This window comes from Mizuhopecten yessoensis, unplaced genomic scaffold, assembly GCF_002113885.1.
Source record: "Mizuhopecten yessoensis strain PY_sf001 unplaced genomic scaffold, ASM211388v2 scaffold8745, whole genome shotgun sequence".
Classification (NCBI taxonomy): domain Eukaryota; kingdom Metazoa; phylum Mollusca; class Bivalvia; order Pectinida; family Pectinidae; genus Mizuhopecten; species Mizuhopecten yessoensis.
The window spans coordinates 243,350-261,639 of record NW_018407700.1 but is presented as its reverse complement, the minus strand read 5'-3'; the positions used below and the strand labels follow the sequence as shown (position 1 = coordinate 261,639).

Genomic DNA, 18,290 nt, shown 5'->3' with positions numbered 1-18,290 from the left:
CACGTTTCTATAAAGAATTGATGGTAAAAGATGTTGCATAATTCATTGTGTTGTCTTGTTTTGTACAGGATCATTCCAAGAGGCAGGTGTAATACAACAGGCCTATAACCTCAACTACCCACTGTATGTTCAGAAGAGAGTTGGAACAGGGGACACAACTCTTGTCAAAAACACGGCTCAAGACCCCAAAAGTTTCTTCCAACTGGACACCCCACAGGTGATCCTAGAGACTGTCAAAAGGGTAAGATACTCATTACTAATGGTGTAAGGCTCAAAAGTCCCCACGATGATCCTAGAGACTGTCAAAAGGGTAAGGTGCACATTACCAATAGCGTAGGGCTCAAAGATTCGGACCCCACAGGTCATCCTAGAGACTGTCAAAGGGGTAAGGTACACATTACCAATAGTGTAGGGCTCGAAGGTCCCAACAGGTCATCCTAGAGACTGTCAAAAGGGTAAGATACTCATTACTAATAGTGTAAGGCTCAAAAGTCCCCACAGGTGATCCCAGAGACTGTCAAAAGGGTAAGGTGCACATTACCAATAGTGTAGGGCTCAAAGGTTCGGACCCCACAGGTCATCCTAGAGACTGTCAAAAGGGTAAGATACTCATTACTAATAGTGTAGGGCTTGAAGGTCCCCACAGGTCATCCTAGAGACTGTCAAAAGGGTAAGATACTCATTACTAAGTGTAAGGCTCAAAGGTCCCCATTAGTGATCCTAGAGACTGTCAAAAGGGTAAGGTGCACATTACCAATAGTGTAGGGTCAAAGGTCCCCACTAGTGATCCTAGAGACAGTCAAAAGGGTAAGATACACATTACCAATAGTGTAGGGCTCAAAGGTCCTCACTAGTCATTCTAGAGACTTTCAAAAGGGTAATGTGCACATTACCAAAAGTGTAGGGCTCGAAGGTCCCAACAGGTCATCCTAGAGACTGTCAAAAGGGGAAGATACTCATTACTAAGTGTAAGGCTCAAAAGTCCCCACAGGTGATCCTAGAGACTGTCAAAAGGGTAAGGTGCACATTCCCAATAGTGTAGGGCTCAAAGGTCCCCACTAGTGATCCTAGAGACAGTCAAAAGGGTAAGATACACATTACCAATAGTGTAGGGCTCAAAGGTCCCCACAGGTTATCCTAGAGACTGTCAAAAGGGTAAGGTGCACATTCCCAATAGTGTAGGGCTCAAAGGTCCCCACTAGTGATCCTAGAGACAGTCAAAAGGGTAAGATACACATTACCAATAGTGTAGGGCTCAAAGGTCCTCACTAGTCATTCTAGAGACTTTCAAAAGGGTAATGTGCACATTACCAAAAGTGTAGGGCTCGAAGGTCCCAACAGGTCATCCTAGAGGCAGTCAAAAGGAAAAGTACTCCTTACTAATAGTGTAAGGCTCAAAGGTCCTCACTAGTGATTCTAGAGACAGTCAAAAGGGTAAGGTGCACATTACCAATAGTGTAGGGTCAAAGGTCCCCACTAGTGATCCTAGAGACAGTCAAAAGGGTAAGATACACATTACCAATAGTGTAGGGCTCGAAGGTCCCAACAGGTCATCCTAGAGGCAGTCAAAAGGAAAAGTACTCCTTACTAATAGTGTAAGGCTCAAAGGTCCTCACTAGTGATTCTAGAGACAGTCAAAAGGGTAAGGTGCACATTACCAATAGTGTAGGGTCAAAGGTCCCCACTAGTGATCCTAGAGACAGTCAAAAGGGTAAGATACACATTACCAATAGTGTAGGGCTCAAAGGTCCTCACTAGTCATTCTAGAGACTTTCAAAAGGGTAATGTGCACATTACCAAAAGTGTAGGGCTCGAAGGTCCCAACAGGTCATCCTAGAGACTGTCAAAAGGGGAAGATACTCATTACTAAGTGTAAGGCTCAAAAGTCCCCACAGGTGATCCTAGAGACTGTGAAAAGGGTAAGGTGCACATTACCAATAGTGTAGGGTCAAAGGTCCCCACTAGTGATCCTAGAGACAGTCAAAAGGGTAAGATACACATTACCAATAGTGTAGGGCTCAAAGGTCCTCACTAGTGATTCTAGAGACTTTCAAAAGGGTAAGGTGCACATTACCAAAAGTGTAGGGCTCGAAGGTCCCAACAGGTCATCCTAGAGACAGTCAAAAGGAAAAGTACTCCTTACTAATAGTGTAAGGCTCAAAGGTCCTCACTAGTGATTCTAGAGACTTTCAAAAGGGTAAGGTGCACATTACCAAAAGTGTAGGGCTCAAAGGTCCCCACAGGTTATCCTAGAGACTGTCGAAAGAGTAAAGTACACATTACCGATAGTGTAGGCCTCAAAGGTCCCCACAGGTCATCCTAGAGACTTTCAAAAGGGTAAGGTGCACATTACCAATAGTGTAGGGCTCAAAGGTCCCCACAGGTCATCCTAGAGACAGTCAAACAGGTAAGGTACACATAACGAATAGTGTAGGGTTCAAAGGTCCCCACAGGTCATCCTAGAGACAGTCAAACGGGTAAGGTACACATAACGAATAGTGTAAGGCTCGAAGGTCCTCACAGGTGATCCTAGAGACTGTCAAAAGGAAAAGTATTCATTACCAATAGTGTAGGGCTCAAAGGTCCCCACAGGTCATCCTAGAGACTGTCAAACGGGTAAGGTACACATTACCAATAGTGTAGGGCTCGAAGGTCCCCACAGGTCATCCTAGAGACTGTCAAACGGGTAAGGGACACATAACGAATAGTGTAGGGTTCAAAGGTCCCCACAGGTCATCCTAGAGACTGTCAAACGGGTAAGGTACACATAACGAATAGTGTAGGGTTATAAGGTCCCCACAGGTCATCCTAGAGACTGTCAAACGGGTAAGGTACACATAACGAATAGTGTAGGGTTCAAAGGTCCCCACAGATCATCCTAGAGACAGTCAAATGGGTAAGGTACACATAACGAATAGTGTAAGGCTCGAAGGTCCTCACAGGTGATCCTAGAGACTGTCAAAAGGAAAAGTATTCATTACCAATAGTGTAGGGCTCAAAGGTCCCCACTAGTGATTCTAGAGACTTTCAAAAGGTTAAGGTGCACATTACCAATAGTGTAGGGCTCGAAGGTCCCCACAGCTTGCTAGGATAAAGGGCTACCAAGTTTGTTAAAATGAATAACCTTGGCTTATTTTCAAGGTCACAGTCGTCAAATATGTTTAAAATATTTATACAACTTCTTCTGAATAACCATGATGCCTACAATGTTGAAATTTGGCCAGTAGCATGCTTGGATGAATGGCTACAAAGTCATTTGATTGACCTTGACCTTCTTTTAAGGTCACATTTGGCCAAATATGTATAAACCTAATCTCAATCAACAAAAGGTCTAGGGTGGTGATATATGGCAAGTTGCATGCTGAGATGAAGGGCTATCAAGTTTGTTCAATGTAATGACCTTGTTCAACTTTCAAGGTCACATGGGTCAAATGTTTTAAAATCTTTCAACAGGTTCTTTTGAATGACATAAAGTCATAAATACTGATATTTTACCTGTAGCTTTAGTTTAGATCACTTTTAAGGTTGCAAGTGTGGGATTAATACCAGATGAGAGATGCAGGCCCATTGGGCCTCATGTTAATTTTCTGTGATGTGATTTGCTTCTTATTTAAAATGATCAGTATGTTTGCACTCAATTTTAGATTCAAACTTAATTTTCACATAATTCAATGGATGTTTCTATAATACTATCAATTTGAAGTTAAAGAAAAAGGATGGAGGGAGTGGAAATTTTGAGTTAACATGGCTGATATGTTACCTCCAGGGTCAGTCTTAATCTAATTTCAAGGTCTCATTTAACAATGATTTAATAGACTGGGGCTTTCTTGTTGACAGGCCAAAGTAAATTAATTTTTATTATTGATTAAAATGGGAAAAAAATAAATGAAATCAGTTTTAGTGAAGAAAGAAGATTTATCGATAAATCTACAATTTCAGATAAAACAGGAAGGCTGAAATATTTTTTTGGGAAGGAGCTAGAAACTACGAAGGAAATGGGATACAACACATACTCCATACCCAGTAAATAAACGCGATGAATAATAAAAAACTTGATATTCCATCAAACATCTTGTGAATCTGTATGACACGTCAGATAAGATTGTGCTGTGGTGTGAATCTGTATGACACGTCAGATAAGATTGTGCCGTGGTGTGAATCCAATAGATAAGATCCTAATAGCTTTTCTCTTATTTAACTTTCTCACTCATTTCTTTCATTTCTTCTATTTCTTATTTTCTTTTCAAATGGAAGAATGGGGGACGCTACAGTAAATAAAAAATAAATGGTTTTACGTCATTGATCAGATATCGACACAATGCTGGAACAAATGTTTGCAATGTTTTTAATTCATCAACCTACCTCTGTGACAAGTTATTCTGTGAAACATTTAATGATATTAAATCATACGGAAATTCATCAGAGTTTGATAGAAACCATAATCATTTTGAAAGAAACATGAAAAATAAAAGAATTAATGCACGGTTGATGGATTTGCTAAAGAAAGTGAAGGTTTTATTTCAGTATTCAGCTGATAAAGATTGAAAATCGTTGTTAAAATGAATGATAATTTTTATTTCTGAGTAAGGAAAGGGTTATATACAAATGAATAATAGAGATGAGGTTTTATGATGTCAAAGCTGTGATGTATGGTTACAAATAGAATGGGTTTTATGGAAATCTTCACAATTTTATGACATATGAAATATCAGGAGAAGTACATAACTGCCTTTTGTGACAAGTACCAGAGAGAACTCGGGGACCGCTAATTAGACAGGTGACAAATGGAGTTGGGTTTGAGTCGATATTAAAGTGCTTCTTTAAAAAACACCATATATGGTTATCTGTCAAAATATCAATAAGACAGAATTTTAAAAATTTAACTTAAAATTATTAAAATGTAACAAAGGAATTCAATTAAATAGAATGATTTAGAATGGGGAAAAATAAATCAGCTGACAAAAAAAATTAAACATTTAATATTTATCTAATTTAATGTAAGATGATAAAGACAATACACACATTTAATATTTGCAGAAAAGGCAACATGGTTTACAAAGTTTATTTGACATGGTCCAAACACAGGTATATTACATGAGAATGTTTAACTGTTTTGTGACTAATATTTGTTATTGTTGATTTGATACTGCACTTTCAGTGTGAGAAGAAGACGAGGAGCCTTGTGCTGAGGCTGTATGAAGCTTTCGGCGGGGAGACTCGAGCCTGTCTCACTTCTTCTGTTCCATTTACCAACATTTACAGGCAAGTTTATATGTCCTCTTAGTGTCTTTTAAAGTATAAATTTTATTCTTACTGCATCAAAAAATATCAATATTATTTAGTCCAATTACATCATTAAGTAAAAAATAATATTTATCTACCATTTTGATTCAAATCTTAGCCAAGATTTCACTAGAATGCCAACAGTTTTTGTCTCGCCGCCACAAAGTAGCGGAAGCGAGACTAAGGTGTTGCTTTTCCGGCAATGGTGGCGGCAACATTAATTTTTTGCGTTTATGTTAGTTTCTCTGAAAGTATAAGTGCTCGACTAACCAAACCTGGACCATAGATGCATCTTAGGTAGTACATCTCAACACATGCATCAAATGCTGGATGTGGCCTAGCAACCTTTATTATAAGGTTGAGATATTATATGGAGTGTATTTTACCAATGTGCTGAACCATATTTTCATATTTTAGCGGACAAAAACAGCTTAATTGGACTTAATTGGTTTAAGTTTTTGGGCAAGCTAGAGGTTAAAGTTTTTGGGCAAGCTAGAGGTTATATTAGAGGTTAAAGTTTTTGGGCAAGCTAAAGGTTAAAGTTTTTGGGCATGCTAGAGGTTAAAGTTTTTGGGCAAGCTAGAGGTTAAAGTTTTTGGGCAAGCTAGAGGTTAAAGTTTTTGGGCAAGCTAGAGGTTAAAGTTTTTGGGCAAGCTAGAGGTTAAAGTTTTTGGGCAAGCTAGAGGTTAAAGTTTTTGGGCAAGCTAGAGGTTAAAGTTTTTGGGCAAGCTAGAGGTTAAAGTTTTTGGGCAAGCTAGAGGTTAAAGTTTTTGGGCATGTTTTTTGTGCATGTTTGGATCAGCACCATCAATAGGCTGTTGTCTATTATTAAGTTGAAGTATTTATATGGTGTGTAAGTAATGTGCTGAACCATATTTTCATATTTTAGGGGAATAAAAAGAAATATTGGCATCATTAAAAAGGGGTTTGGCAATAAATTGAGGGAAAGGTATGAAGGAATTCTTAAGAAAAACATACTTAAAGCTTACAGTGCAAGTTAAAAAGCTTCCAATTGAGATTAAAAAAAAGACAGTTTATGTTTTTCTGGTTTAGAGATCTTCCCCATCTCTTCCTTCTACCGTTTCTAAGGAAGTGCCAACATTTTACTTTGTCCTTACTTGGTAACGAGTAAGGGTTTCGCTGGGTATTAAAAACGCATTACCCGTCAAACCGGTTATCATTTGTTCAATATGTGCACAAGGTGACACTACTTTACTATATATAGAGAATACTTTCACGCACAATGTTTTACCAACATTTTGTATCAGATCAGTTGAATAAAATTGAAACACATCAAAGATATCATTCATCTAAGAAAAGTGGAAATAGTAGTAAAATATGACCAATTTAAATATCTAATGCACAATCCCTGCCAATGCCAACACACTTGCACAAAATAAACCAACATATCTATTTGACAGAAAACCCATGCCTGGAAATAAGCCCACCCATATCTATGCCAGTTCAGTAGAAATGTCAATGAATACTTTCATTTTCCTTCAATAGTTCCATCTCCCCTACTTTGAGTCACAAATTGTATGTTGGGCCCCTGCTGGGCTTACTTCAGGAGACATACAGAACAGGTATACTCATCAAAAATGTTATATTTCTGGTGCTGATATAGGGGACAGTCTTTTTAGGAGATTTCCTTATCATTGATATTAATATATAATTTAAATGCTGGTGATTTTCTAATTGTATAAGACAAAAGAAAAAACCCACAACTGTTAAATAAGATTAACTGTAACTGATTTGGTACGTCACCGATACTTTATAGTGTTAGAGTTTATGTTGATGACAGTCTACGAGTGTTTGCGTTGATGACAGTCTACGAGTGTTTGCGTTGATGACAGTCTACGAGTGTTTGTGTTGATGACAGTCTACGAGTGTTTGTGTTGATGACAGTCTACAAGTGTTTGTGTTGTTGACAGTCTACAAGTGTTTGTGGCGAGAACCACACACATAAGCTTCGCAGTAATTACCATTCCCACAAACAGGCTTACTGCAGATCATTGTCTGGTCCAGCTTGCCTTGGTAGTGTCCTTGTGCAACAGGGAAATGTGTTTGTTACAGTAACAGAGAACAACAGAACTCGGTGAACCATCAAACTTGCTTAAGATCGTAACAGACACATACTTTACTAAATTTATCTTCAGACAGACAAAGAACACACCTTAATGAACCTTCTAACACTAACGGATGTAGAAAAGCCCAGCTTAGTGTATCTCTATGCTGAGTAAAGACATCTAGGCAAAAAGAATGAATTAATAAACCTTCTGACTGGCTTATAACAGTAACAGGCAGACAACTACAAGAACTTGGTGAAACTTCCTCAGACATGGTTAATACAGTAAATTACAAAAATATATATATACAGAGCTTCACCTCATCCCAGAAATAATTTAACCTCCCTGAGAAATACAGCACAAAGGTTGTTTCTTCTAGTTACATTTTCGTACATTTTCATAAATGAATACATCAGAAGGATGCTAAGTATGTGAGGTTGACATGGAGTGGCCTTTATTGTACCATAACTGCGCAACTCTTGTATTTCATTACATATCTTTGTCAGAAAAAAATAGGAAGTAACTTTCATTATTCAGAATTTAAAGGAAAAACCAAGAGACTAGTCAAAAAAAGTATACACCGATAACAGTTTATCTCAACAGTCCCTCCCTCCATTCTTGATCCCCCTCCCCGTACCCAAACTTCATTTTAGAGGGTATCCTGATTATCCTTTAATAGTTGTGTGTTATTACAATGATTTCCCCACACAAAATCCACAGTTCTTAGCTTTAGGAGAGTTTTGTACTCTTGATGTGAAAAAACTATTATGGGTGGCAAGGAGAGTTGTTTTGATTAAGTCTAATGGTGATTCTGCCAATAAATGAAAGGGACAATAATGAGATTATCAAATTTGTAGTTTAACAATAAAATTTGCCGTTGACATTCTATGAAATTGTTTTCATTACAAGGAAGCTATAATTCAATCAGATACGGAAGATAACATAGAATTTCGATAATGTCGTAGGGAGTGTTGATACAGTATTGAGAATAGATTAATTATGGCTATAAATATTGAATACATCTATAATTGTTTTGGTTTTTTGCTCAGCTAGCCCAAATATGTTCAAGCTCATTTTAAAAAAAAATCTGATGATTGTCCATCCTTCTATAACTTTTCTCATTTTCAATAGGATCTGCTGGCATGAGATCAGATAATCGTTCTGTGTGTAGATTTTTAGCTCGTCTATTCGAAGAATAGGGGGGCTATAGCAGTACCCATGGCGTTGGCGTCCCACTTGGTTAAAGTTTTTGGGCAAGCTGTGATTTGGAGTTTAACTGAACTTTTGATTAATTTTTCATTGTAGATAGATTTGTGTATGGAGAAGTGCACAACACTTTCTAATTTTTTATATAACCGCCGGGTTCATGGGGATCAAATAATTGAAAATGAAAAAAATAAAAATCTTCTGTGATGATGATATAAAGCATCAAAAAAGTTTCTGACTACAAGTGATGGCATATTAGATTCACAACTGTTGGTAATAGACGAGATATGCTGTTCTACGACAGCTCTTGGTTTTTTTGGCGCTGTTTCTTCTTGAGAAAGACCAAGATTTAAATTAGATTTAGCTCACATCTTACACATCACATTAATCTGTGGGAGGGTGACCTCATCCTTCTACTAACTCCTCCTTACAGTCTACTAACTCCTCCTTATAGTCTACTAACTCCTCCTTACAGTCTACTTACTCCTCCTAACAATCTACTAACTCCTCCTTACAGTCTACTTACTCTTCCTTACAGTCTACTAACTCCTCCTTACAGTCTACTAACTCCCAACTCCTCCTTACAGTCTACAAACTCCTCCTTACAGTCTACTAACTCTTCCTTACATTCTACTAACTCCTCCTTACAGTCTTCTAACTCTTCCTTACAGTCTACTAACTCCTCCTTACAGTCTACTAACTCCCAACTCCTCCTTACAGTCTACAAACTCCTCCTTACAGTCTACTAACTCCTCCTTACAGTCTACTTACTCCTCCTTACAGTCTACTAACTCCTCCTTACAGTCTACTAACTCCTCCTTACAGTCTACTAACTCCTCCTTACAGTATACTAACTCCTCCTTACAGTCTACTAACTCCTCCTTACAGTCTACTAACTCCTCCTTACAGTCTACTAACTCCTCCTTACAGTCTACTAACTCCTCCTTACAGTCTACTAACTCCTCCTTACAGTCTACTAACTCCTCCTTACAGTCTACTAACTCCTCCTTACAGTCTACTAACTCCTCCTTACAGTCTACTAACTCCTCCTTACAGTCTACTAACTCCTCCTTACAGTCTACTAACTCCTCCTTACAGTCTACTAACTCCTCCTTACAGTCTACTAACTCCTCCTTACAGTCTACTAACTCCTCCTTACAGTCTACTAACTCCTCCTTACAGTCTACTAACTCCTCCTTACAGTCTACTAACTCCTCCTTACAGTCTACTAACTCCTCCTTACAGTCTACTAACTCCTCCTTACAGTCTACTAACTCCTCCTTACAGTCTACTAACTCCTCCTTACAGTCTACTAACTCCTCCTTACAGTCTACTAACTCCTCCTTACAGTCTACTAACTCCTCCTTACAGTCTACTAACTCCTCCTTACAGTCTACTAACTCCTCCTTACAGTCTACTAACTCCTCCTTACAGTCTACTAACTCCTCCTTACAGTCTACTAACTCCTCCTTACAGTCTACTAACTCCTCCTTACAGTCTACTAACTCCTCCTTACAGTCTACTAACTCCTCCTTACAGTCTACTAACTCCTCCTTACAGTCTACTAACTCCTCCTTACAGTCTACTAACTCCTCCTTACAGTCTACTAACTCCTCCTTACAGTCTACTAACTCCTCCTTACAGTCTACTAACTCCTCCTTACAGTCTACTAACTCCTCCTTACAGTCTACTTACTCCTCCTTACAGTCTACTAACTCCTCCTTACAGACTACTAACTCCTCCTTACAGTCTTCTAACTCTTCCTTACAGTCTACTAACTCCTCCTTACAGTCTACTAACTTTTCCTTACAGTCTACTAACTCCTTCTTACAGTCTACTTACTCCTCCTTACAGTCTACTAACTCCCAACTCCTCCTTACAGTCTACTAACTCCCAACTCCTCCTTACAGTCTACTAACTCCTCCTTACAGTCTACTAACTCTTCCTTACAGTCTACTAACTCCTCCTTACAGTCTACTAACTCCTCCTTACAGTCTACTAACTTCTCCTTACAGTCTGCTAACTCCTCCTTACAGTCTACTAACTCCCAACTCCTCCTTACAGTCTACTTACTCCTCCTTACAGTCTACTAACTCCTCCTTACAGTCTACTAACTCCCAACTCCTCCTTACAGTCTACTAACTCCTCCTTACAGTCTACTAACTCTTCCTTACAGTCTACTAACTCCTCCTTACAGTCTACTAACTCCTCCTTACAGTCTACTAACTTCTCCTTACAGTCTGCTAACTCCTCCTTACAGTCTACTAACTCCCAACTCCTCCTTACAGTCTTCTAACTCCTCCCTACAGTCTACTAACTCCTCCTTACAGTCTTCTAACTCCTCCTTACAGTCTACTAACTCCTCCTTACAGTCTACTAACTTCTCCTTACAGTCTGCTAACTCCTCCTTACAGTCTACGTACTCCCAACTCCTCCTTACAGTCTACTAACTCCCAACTCCTCCTTACAGTCTTCTAACTCCTACTTACAGTCTACTAACTCCTCCTTACACTCTACCAACTCCTCCTTACAGTCTACTAACTCCCAACTCCTCCTTACAGTCTTCTAACTCCTCCCTACAGTCTACTAACTCCTCCTTACAGTCTTCTAACTCCTCCTTACAGTCTACTAACTCCTCCTTACATTCTACTAACTCCTCCTTATAGTCTACTAACTTCTTGACAGTCTACTTACTCCTCCTTACAGTCTACTAACTCCTCCTTATAGTCTATCCTTACAGTCTTTTAACTCCTCCTTATAGTCTACTAACTTCTTGACAGTCTACTTACTCCTCCTTACAGTCTACTTACTCTTCCTTACAGTCTATCCTTACAGTCTTTTAACTCCTCCTTATAGTCTACTAACTTCTTTACAGTCTACTTACTCCTCCTTACAGTCTACTAACTCCTCCTTACATTCTACTAACTCCTCCTTACAGTCTTCTAACTCNTACAATCTACTAACTCCTCCTTACAGTCTACTTTCTCCTCCTTACAGTCTACTAACTCCTCCTTACAGTCTACTTACTCATCCTTACAGTCTACTTACTCCTCCTTACAGTCTACTAACTCCCAACTCCTCCTTACATTCTACTAACTCCTCCTTACAGTCTACTAACTCCTCCTTACTGTCTTCTAACTCCTCCTTAAGCATTTAAAGGATTCCAGCAGAACTTACCTATCAAACTTTATATACATCTGTTTTTTGTGAACAGACATGTTATTTCAGTGCCTTTGAAAGAGATGTGGCCCTTGTTTGTAATAATTTGCACATCTTTGCACATCCTTATTCATATTAAGTTATTCAGTCATTTAATTTCATGCAGCCCTATTCGACAAAAACTTATTACAGCATAAATGAACTCGGATTATCCTCTTGAACATTTGAATTGATATAGGGACAATAAGATATGACAATTCAAAACCATTACGCTAAGTGGGCCATGCTTAGGTTGAAATTATCCCCTGGGGAACAGGTTCATTTTTTACTGATTCATAATTCAAAATAACTACTGTAGCCTCTGATAATTAGCTGAGACATAGTCAGTGTCTCTTGAAATTAAAACACTCAGGCCTCAACAAATTACTTTTTAACAGAACTCATGGCCTTGAAAGAGATTCAAAATGAAAATAAAGTCACAGTGGCTTCTGATAATAAAGATATTTGGTTATTTCTCCTAAAATTCCATAAAGCTGTTAAAATTGTTAATGGAAAAAAGAAAAAAAATGGCCTTGTCCATGTTAAATGGAATGCAAAAATGTCCCACAGCCTCAAAATAGATCCTGGTGACCGTGACGTATATATGATAAAAACCTTCAAAGTATCAGGACACTTATAGGGAGGGAGGGGTAGTCAGTTTCTTCACTGTTATGATGAAGGGAAGCCTGTTGTAATGACACTCATGGATCAATATCCAGCAAGAGGTTGGGGACCGATTATACTGGTTTTCACAGCACTCTTGTCTGTCCTCACATACTCTGTCATGTCTCCCGCCGCTAAATCGCATTAGCTTTTGTAATAATTCAAATCTAAATTAAACCCTTAGTTACTGGATGTGCTCATCTTGTTTTTGTTGATTCTACAAAACAGATTTTCAACTGTGGGTCTAGTCCCCCAGGGGCCCGATGGGCAGGGCCCACTAGGGGAATATAACAAATTCCTTAAAATCCTTTTTCTTCTATAGGAATGAAAGGATTTGGTCCATATTTGGTAAGAAGCATCCTTGGGTGAAGGGGAACCAATTTTGTATAAACCATGGGTCTGGCCCCCAGGGGCCTGAGGGGAGGGGCCCAATAGGGGAAACATAGCAAATTATTCTTTAAAATCCTTCTTCTTCTGTAGGAATAAAAGGATTTGGTCCATATTTGGTGTGGAGCATCCTCGGGAAAAGGGGAACCAATTTTGTATGAACGGTGGTTGTGGCCTCCCTGAGGGCTGAGGGGCAGGGCCCAATAGGGGAAATATAGCAAATTCTTTAAAATCCTTCTTCTGTAGGAATGAAAGGATTTGTTCCATATTTGGTCTGAAGCATCCTTGTGTGAAGGGGAACCAACTTGTATAAACCGTGGGTCTGGCCCCCCAGGGGCCTGAAGGGTGGGGCCCAATAGGGAAACAAAGCAAATTTTCTTCAAAATCCTTCTTCTGAAGGAATGAAAGGATTTGGTCCATATTTAGTGTGGAGCATCCTTGGGTAAAGGGGAACCAATTTTGTATAAACGGTGTGTCTGACCCCCCCCTAGAGGCAGAGAGTCGGGGCCCAATAGGGGAAATAGAGGTTAAAGTTTTCAAATCTTTCTTCTACCATAGGGATTAAGGGATTGTATCCTAATTTAGTCTTTGGGTCAAGGGGACTCAATTTTGTATAATTTGTGGGTATGACCCCCTTAGGGCATAGGGGTGGGGCTTGACTGTTTGAAGTTTGTTCTTGCTATATCTCAAGTACTTGATCCCCCCCGATCTTTCTGAAATTTCATTTGTGCTTACAGCACCTATTATTGAGTGCTATATCTTTACTTCATACCAAATATTTTAAACATATATTCAGGTGAGCGATACAGGACCTCTGGGCCTCTTGTTACTTGTTCCTGCCATTTATTTCTGTTGAGGTCAATTGGTAAACTGGTACTTTCTGTCAAAATATAATCTTGTGCTGCAGAATATTGTCAGCTCTTGTAATCATTCAAATCTAAATGATTCCCTAGGTTACTCGAAAACCATGAGCTCTTTCATTACACAGAACACCCTGCGATCTGTTGTCACCAGTAATAAAAAAGGATTTATTTTACATTATTGTTGGTACTTAAAGTAGTTTCTTTTATTATAGTCATCCTTCCAGCATGATATTTTTCTGCGCAACAACTTCTTTTAAATAATCAAAGAATTCTAGTGTAGTGATATTTGGACCTGTAGCATACTGAGGTAAAGGGTTATCATATTTGTTCAAACCGATGACCTTGACCCTTTTTCAAGATCACATGAGTTCAAATATATTAATACCTTCATAGGGGTCTGATATTTGGCATGTATCATGCTAGAATAAAGGGATATTAAGATTGTTTAATAAATGTCTTTGACCCACTTTGTAAATCACAAATGATAAATGTGTGAAAAGCTTTGAACGACATCTTTTGAGTATCCAAGAGGCATGGGATAGTGATAAATAGCCTGTAGCATGCTGGAGGGAATAGACATGAACATTTATTTAAATTCATGACATTGTCCAACTTTTAAGTTTTTGTGGTTTAAATGTGTATAAATCTTTAAACAACTACCAAGATGTATTATATTTGGTCATGATATTTGGCCAGGAGGATACTGTGATAAAGTGCTTTCAAATTGGTTCAAATTAATTACCTTGATTAACTTTCAGGGTCACAGGTGTTAAACCATTAAATATTCAAGAGATTAAGAGTAATAATAATTGGCCTGTATCTTCTGGGTGGAAGTTCTGTCAGTTTTGCCCGAGTAAATGACGTTGATCAACCTATTTTTTGTCTCTGGGATTAAATGTCTCTGGGATTAAATGTATGAAAAATTTGAAATAACTTCTTTTCAATGTCCTTAAGACATAGAGTCACATTTAGCTTGTACAATGTAGCTTACCAAGATAACACACTAGCAAGTTAGTTAAACTAAACGACCTTGACCAACTTTGAAGGTCACAAATATGAAACATTTTTGTCAATTCCTTTGAATGATAACAAGTAAGAGGCTTAAAGTGATAGTCCTTTTGAACCTGTTGTTTGATATGCCTCCACACTACTACTATTTCATGTACAAAAACATCAATGAAACTGATTGATATACACCAAGTAGACTTTGCAGGCAAACCTGGACAGTTAAAATCTACAGGTACAGTACAGTATTGGACTTATACCATATTTTCTCTCAGACTGACTTAGCAAGTCAAAAAGCCATTTGAATTGACAGCAAATTTAAAGCAAGCACTTGGATAGGATACAAACGAAAACACTTTTCATTGATGTTTTTTCAAATTTAATTTCTTTCCAAATATTTCAGATGCAATGGCTTGGAGGAGTCGGTGCCAAATGAAGAAACTGTCAGTGAAGAGCTCAATGTCGGAGATAATGATATAACATTCACCATCAAACCATTTCAAGTGCTTTCCTTTATCATTGACCTGTAATAGAGGTCACCAGATCTTCAAGGTCATAACAATCTACATTGCCAGTGCCAAGAGCAACCTTTTTTTTATGGAAGCATCATGTTGTAGTTGAAAATCTGTTACATGTCCTGTATTACTTTTATTTTATGAGAGCCACATTCTGGATTTTATTTTTTTACTTCATAGGCATTAACCAAACATGTTATTTTAATCCAATCTGGCCTTTAGGGCTAATTAAGCAAGCTTATGCTGCGGTGCTGAGTGTCCTCCATCAACTTTTAATTCAAAATGCTAGTTGTCAAGAACGACGTAAATGATTTTTGACCAAAATCTGAAACATTGTTGAGGCAAGAGGAATTAACATTGTATAAATTGAGATTATGGCCCTCCTGGGGTTGGGGGGAGCACAAATAAAGCATTTTAACATAATTTGGTCTAGAACATCCATTGGCAAAGAGGATCCAGCTTTGTGTAAGTTGAGGGTGCAGCTTTCTCCTAGGAGCAGAGAGGGCGTAACCCATGACCAATAGGGGAAATACAGGTAAACATTTGAAATCCTACTCCTTCTGTATTGGTAAATGGATTTTAAGATAATTTGGTCCCGGCATCTTTTGGCCAAGGCCATAGGACCAACATAGTATAAATGGATGGTATAATTTTCATTCTAACTGGAGTGGTGTTTGGAATTTGTAAATCAGAAAGGACTACCAGAATATTATTACATGTGATGTAAACCTTCTTATAGTATTGACTGGGTGGTGAATTTTTCTGTTTCTTTAAAATTGTTAAAAAAACATTCTCAGTAGAAATGATTATTGTCTTTTACATCAATATAACGATGTATTTTTTATATATACAATGTACATATCATGATTGCAGCTCTGTATTCAGTAGTACAAATGAGATGTGACTCAACTTATTTTTTTACAGCGTTCTTCGTCGTATTGTACATGGTACATAAGTGGGTTAAAAAGCTTTATATTTTACATACAAATATAGATTTCAACCAAAGTTGTAGCAATTTTTCTTTTTTAATCACCAATGAAAATTGTTTTTATTAAATCATACAAATCAGTACTTGTATAAAAACTGTATATCCTTATTAGTTACTCCATACTAATCTATTGTTTATATTTGTTTACTACATATACACGAGTATATTGTATCAGTGTCACAGAACTGCTTATTATATACAGCAGCTATAATGCTATATGGTTTTTCTGTGTCTGTAAGTTAAAAGCTTGCTACAGCAGCTGTAAGATTGGTGTGGTTCGAGTCAGGGGGAAGTTTGTTATGGCAGAATGATGTAAACTAATTGTTGGTCTGTGTCAGATAAATGTTTATTACAGCTAGCAGCTGTATTGTTAATGAATATTTGCTACAACAGTTTTAAGGTAAATGTAAATGTTTGTCTGTGTCCGAGGAATGCTTGATACAAGGGTGATAAGTTTAGTGTCATCATCATGTGTCTGTGTCAGATAAATGCTTGTTACATCAGCTGTAAGGTATAAGTGTTGGTCTTTGTCAGAGGAAAGCTTGATACAGTGGTGGTAATTTTAGTGTCATCAATTGTCTTTATCAGATAAATGCTTACATCAGTTATAAAAAAGTGTTTAGCTGTGTCATATGAATACCTGTTTCAGTAGCTGTAAGGTAATTTTCATTCTGTGTCAGAAAAATTCTTGTAACAGCTGTATAAGGTTTAGCTGTGAATCATGATTCAAGTGTTTAGTGAGAGGTGTTACAGGTGATATAGTGACATATACATAACTGATAATGGATCCGGTTCACTTAGTTTACCTGACATGAAATGCATGTGGTGCAGCATCTGTGTGTCCTCGACGTCTGTTTCCTTTAGTATGGGGCCTACGTTCATGATGCAGTGTGTACTGTAGTTTGCTGGGTTGAGTTACTATCAAGTTGGCGCAGGTAATTGACATTTACTCATTTACAAGGTCAAGAGGTTCAATATGGTAACACCTTAAATTCTTTTTCTACAAAGCCTTGCATATGATGAGTAGTGTTGTGAAGTCGGTTTTGTTTGCTGGGGCGGGAGTCTGTTGATCAGATGAATGACCTTGACCTATTTTTAAGGTACTTATAATATCATAAGGGTCACTTTTCAAACTTTTATACAGCATCTTATGAAAAACCACGAAGTCTAAGAAACAAAGTCACATGAGTCTGATGTGTACAGATCTACAAAAAGGCTCTCCAAATGCATAAGGCCTAGAGTGGTGATATTTGGCATTGGATGATTGGAGTGAAGGCTTAAAATTTAGTGAAATGTGTGACTTTGACCTACTTTTGAAGTCACAAGTCAAATATTTTAAAAACAATTGACTTGTTCTGCAAAACCATAAATCAAATATGCCTAGTCATCTTATTTCTGGCATATACCTTGCTTGGGAAAGTGTTTTTGTATTTGGTTGAACTTTGACCTACCTAGAAAGTCACAATTGTTAAATATTTTAAAATTAAATTCAAAAACACCAAACAATAGAAAACAGATGAGCGAATAAGGCCTATGGGCATCTAATGGTGTTATTCCTAGACCTGTCTGTTCACTACTGTTGGTGTAAACAATGACAATTCACTGTAGTTCTTTTTCTGTGTATTAGTTAATGATGTGCAAATAAGTAATTGTTTTAATTGAGGGCAAAAAATAAAAACAAACAATTACAATAACAAATACACCAAATGTAAGCCTGTCAACATTTTAACTGACCAGCCCGGTATGATTGTTGCTGATGCTTTATATTTATCCTATTCAGGTATTTATATAATCTAGTGCAATAAATAGAAATAAAGTTTGTTCTACCAATTCTCTGACATGATGTCTAACTTTGAGAGTGCAATCATGACTGAATGGAATAAAAACCTAATACTTTTCTTATGTTAATTCTGTGTGAGTTTTATATTTTCACATACAAATAAAGCATCTCAATTTATACTTCTTGTTCTAGTGTAATTCATATATCTTTATTTCTTGCAATGAATATTATTGTCTTTGTGCTACACACATTCACAATATTTGCAATATGGAAGTGTTACAAAATAAGTTCTGACAAGTTAACAACAGGCAGCCTTAATACAATCTGTACGTAGTA

General features: G+C 37.7%; 1 protein-coding gene across 2 annotated transcripts in view; it reads left to right on the top strand.

Moving 5' to 3' along the window:
• Window positions 1-18,082, top strand: part of LOC110456410 (alpha-mannosidase 2C1-like) — a 66,065-nt gene extending 47,983 nt beyond the window's left edge. For both annotated transcript variants that reach the window (XM_021507147.1, XM_021507148.1), the window contains exons 28-30: window positions 69-241; window positions 5,159-5,262; window positions 15,075-18,082. In XM_021507147.1, the coding sequence (XP_021362822.1) occupies window positions 69-241; window positions 5,159-5,262; window positions 15,075-15,201 (404 nt within the window). In that variant the 3' untranslated portion in view covers window positions 15,202-18,082. The remainder of the gene's footprint in view (window positions 1-68; window positions 242-5,158; window positions 5,263-15,074) is intronic.
• Window positions 18,083-18,290: the final 208 nt, after the last annotated feature.